Source organism: Octopus bimaculoides, chromosome 2, assembly GCF_001194135.2.
Source record: "Octopus bimaculoides isolate UCB-OBI-ISO-001 chromosome 2, ASM119413v2, whole genome shotgun sequence".
NCBI lineage: Eukaryota > Metazoa > Mollusca > Cephalopoda > Octopoda > Octopodidae > Octopus > Octopus bimaculoides.
The window spans coordinates 137,854,806-137,858,156 of NC_068982.1; the positions used below are offsets into that span (position 1 = coordinate 137,854,806).

Sequence of the window (3,351 nt, forward strand, 5' to 3'; positions counted from 1 at the left end):
AGGGCATAACTATACAAGAATGCCTCAGTTAAGATGAGGCATTCTTGTATAGTTATGCCCTTATTTATATATAATTATAATTACCTATATAATTACAGAATAATTTGTAAAATTTATATATAGATATAGATACATATAAAGCACGATTTATTTGTGATCAGAGGCATTCGTAATCCGAGGTACCACTGTATATGTATTCTCTTTCGATTGCACACGAGCTAGTTGCAGGTACCCTAGTGTGAAAAGCCGGTTGTCTCTTATTCGCTGTTGGGTCTAAAAGGCACTCAGAGTTATTCCCCTTCTGAGAGTTACACCGTCATAAGGTGCTTGTCCCGCCTTGGACAAATTGTTATAAATTCCACTGGCTTGGATGAAAAGTTTTCATTCTTTTGTGTATTTATGTCTGAACGAGGTTATCGGATATGGCCACGTCTAGCAGAGAAACAGCATTAATCAAGAATTCGTTGATAATTCTACTGCAGGCCATTGTCGGTAAACAAACAACGGTGGATTTGAGGAATGAAAACAGTGTGGAAGGATTACTTCTTCATGTCGATGCCTTCATGAATTTAACTCTGGAAGACGTCCGTTACATCAGTGCCAACGATAAAGTTGGTGATAAATATTTCGATAAATTGTTTATACAGGGTCGTGAGGTGAGGTTTGTACATATCCCTGACGATGTTGATATCATTTCATCCATCAGTCAACAGTTAAACCTTAAAAAAGATTACCAAATGAAACGAGCCAAAGAGATGAACAGAATTGTGAAAAGTAAGATGAAGCGAAAAGAGAGAGAATTTCGTCGTCAAGAGAAGAAAGGCTTGACGTAGTTTTTTCCCCCCATTATTCCTCATAAACACCAGTAAATAGATTGTATTAAGTGAGATGCTTTACATACAGGTAACTCTGAAGTTTTGTCTACAAACCCTAACACCAGTTTGGTATCATGCTTAAGACTACGGCTTGTTAACTGGACCATTTAAATATTTATGGCAATTCATTATCTTCTACAATCTTTAATTTAATTCTGAATAATGTTTTCAATTATTAGAGTTTGAAAAAAAGAAATGCCAAAAGTATCCTAAATTTACATCTTTCTAAGCCGCAGGGGTATATGAATAAATGTCCTGGATGTTTACACTGTATATGAATATAAATAATCGACCCCAGAGCAATTCATGTTCACAATTTTTGGTAAATATGTCGAATATGTACACCAACAACCACATGTCATACAAAACAGAAGGGGCCACAAAAAGAAAATGACACGCTACATTTACCTTAATGTATAAATCATTATTTTACATAACTGACTACTAATATTAATTAAATTGAGTCAATCACTGTTTTATTTTAAAAGGTGGGGGGGACCTGTGAGTACTAAGACTAATTAAACTGTCTTAATTACCGTTTTATAGTTTATATTATAAACAATTAAACGTCATCCTTTAGAATTTTCAAAGACATTCGGTGAGTCCAGCATGTCGTTTCTTTGTGGTCCCATCTGTTTTGTATCAATGGTCGTTGTTCACTTGTATTTTCGGCAACTTTAACTTTCATTTTAGAAATATTATTTATCAAAAGTACAGAATACTCCGATTATGTTTGTGCTTAGAAGTGTTAACGGATAGACAATTCAGTTTAAATTATCTTTCTTCGGGGGGGGGGGGGTCTCTATTTCTGGCGCCTTTTTTTCTGTTCACAATTCTATTTCTAAATTTTATTCCTTCATGCGCCCACATCTGATTTTAAAGATGTTCCTCTAATGTTTGTATAGTCACATATTAACCCTGATTAAACTGATCAGCGCTGCTCCCCCCTCCACCTTTTTTTTTCATACCAGTCTATAAGGGGATCACATAATCTTATGTTGTCTTTCCTTAAGACTGGAGTTATTTGAGGGACGTTTTGGCAAAGCAGTGATGGACTGTGAGAGAAATATTGAAAATTAAAGCGATAATGACCGCGTTCCTTTAAATGTTTTGTTTAAACTAACTTAAGAATGGTATTTTCAAAACTGTTTGCCATATCTATGAAATGGTCCCTGCCACTTTGTCTAAATATACTTGTATGTATTTATTCCATTCACCACTATAAATCACCAAATTGGTAGAAGCATCTGAGCAACTGATAGAATACTTGGCGGTATTCGTGCTGACTCCACTTCGGGTTGAAATCTTGATGAGGTCGACTTTGTCTTTCATTTCTTCGATTCTTCTTTCTCTTTGGATCGTGTCTGAGAATCAAACTTCAGGACTTGACCCACTGTGCCACGCCGATATCGCCTGAGAATTGCATGTAAGGTAAATCTGTATGTAGAATAATACTCAGTCCCACGTTGATTTAGCGGGTAGGAAGAAATTCGTAACTGGCGAAAATTCCACCGTAAATAAACCGTGGGTTATAAAACATCTTACAACTTAACAGTTGTTCTTCCCTGCAAACATCATTGCTTTACACGTTTGTGTATATGGAATTGTATATTAACAGCTATCAATGAACTTGAACTCACGACTACGAAACGCATCAAAAATTTCAATTAATATTTTTATTAAAATGTCTATTTCTTTTTTAGTGTTTGTGATTATTCTGTACTTATTTGTTCAACTTCATATCAGTCCATATCCGGCAGATCTATGATAAAGGACAGTCCTATTTTTCCTTTCAAGCAACCATAGTGTCTTCTTATCCTTCCATTTTTAAGACGGCACCGCCGGGCAAAAGGCTTCGAGGTATTTCTTCCCTCTCTTTTACGTTTTGAGTTCAAATTCCACCAAGGTCGACTTTACCTTTCATCCTTTTGGGATCGATAAAACGAGTCCTAGTTCCATGTTGGGGTTGATGTAATCGGCTTCTCACCTTAAAATTGCTAACCTTGCGCCAAAATTGGAAAGATTGCATTTGGTAACTTTTGGAAAAGTTTCGCTGTTATTTCCAGTATGTCGTGCTGGGTGTTGTGATGGCGAAATTTCAATGGTTCCTGCTTTTAAGCAAATAAACTTTATTTACAACACTTACGTCCTTGAAATGTCTCAACCTCTCATTTAATGTGTATACCAGGGGTTGGCAAAGTGGTCAGTATTGGCCGCTCGGGGTCTCTCTGGCTATTCAAGGGGGTCGATATTCCAACTATATCAATTTGATTCAACTTCTGTTGTTCATAATCAATTTCATTAGATTTCTTTAAATATTTATTCATTTAAAAGTCGAAATGATACAAAAGAACAATGGGAAAATTGTTTTTAAATCAAAAAGTTTTGTATTAGCTATACTTTTTATTTTTATTTTAGAAATTTACCTGATTGGAGTCGATAACTTACAAATGATACCATGGAAGGGTCAATGATA

General features: G+C 35.5%; 1 protein-coding gene across 1 annotated transcript; it reads left to right on the forward strand.

Moving 5' to 3' along the window:
* Window positions 1–279: 279 nt before the first annotated feature.
* Window positions 280–2,577, forward strand: LOC106879248 (U7 snRNA-associated Sm-like protein LSm10). The gene has a single exon (XM_014928739.2). The coding sequence runs from the start codon at window positions 423–425 to the stop codon at window positions 831–833; it is 411 nt and encodes a 136-aa protein (XP_014784225.1). The 5' UTR covers window positions 280–422; the 3' UTR covers window positions 834–2,577.
* The last annotated feature ends 774 nt before the right edge of the window (window positions 2,578–3,351 follow it).

Excerpts from the sequence above, each read along its gene's own strand:
- LOC106879248 (XM_014928739.2), top strand. The coding sequence starts at position 423 with ATGGCCACGTCTAGCAGAGAAACAGCATTAATCAAGAATTCGTTGATA.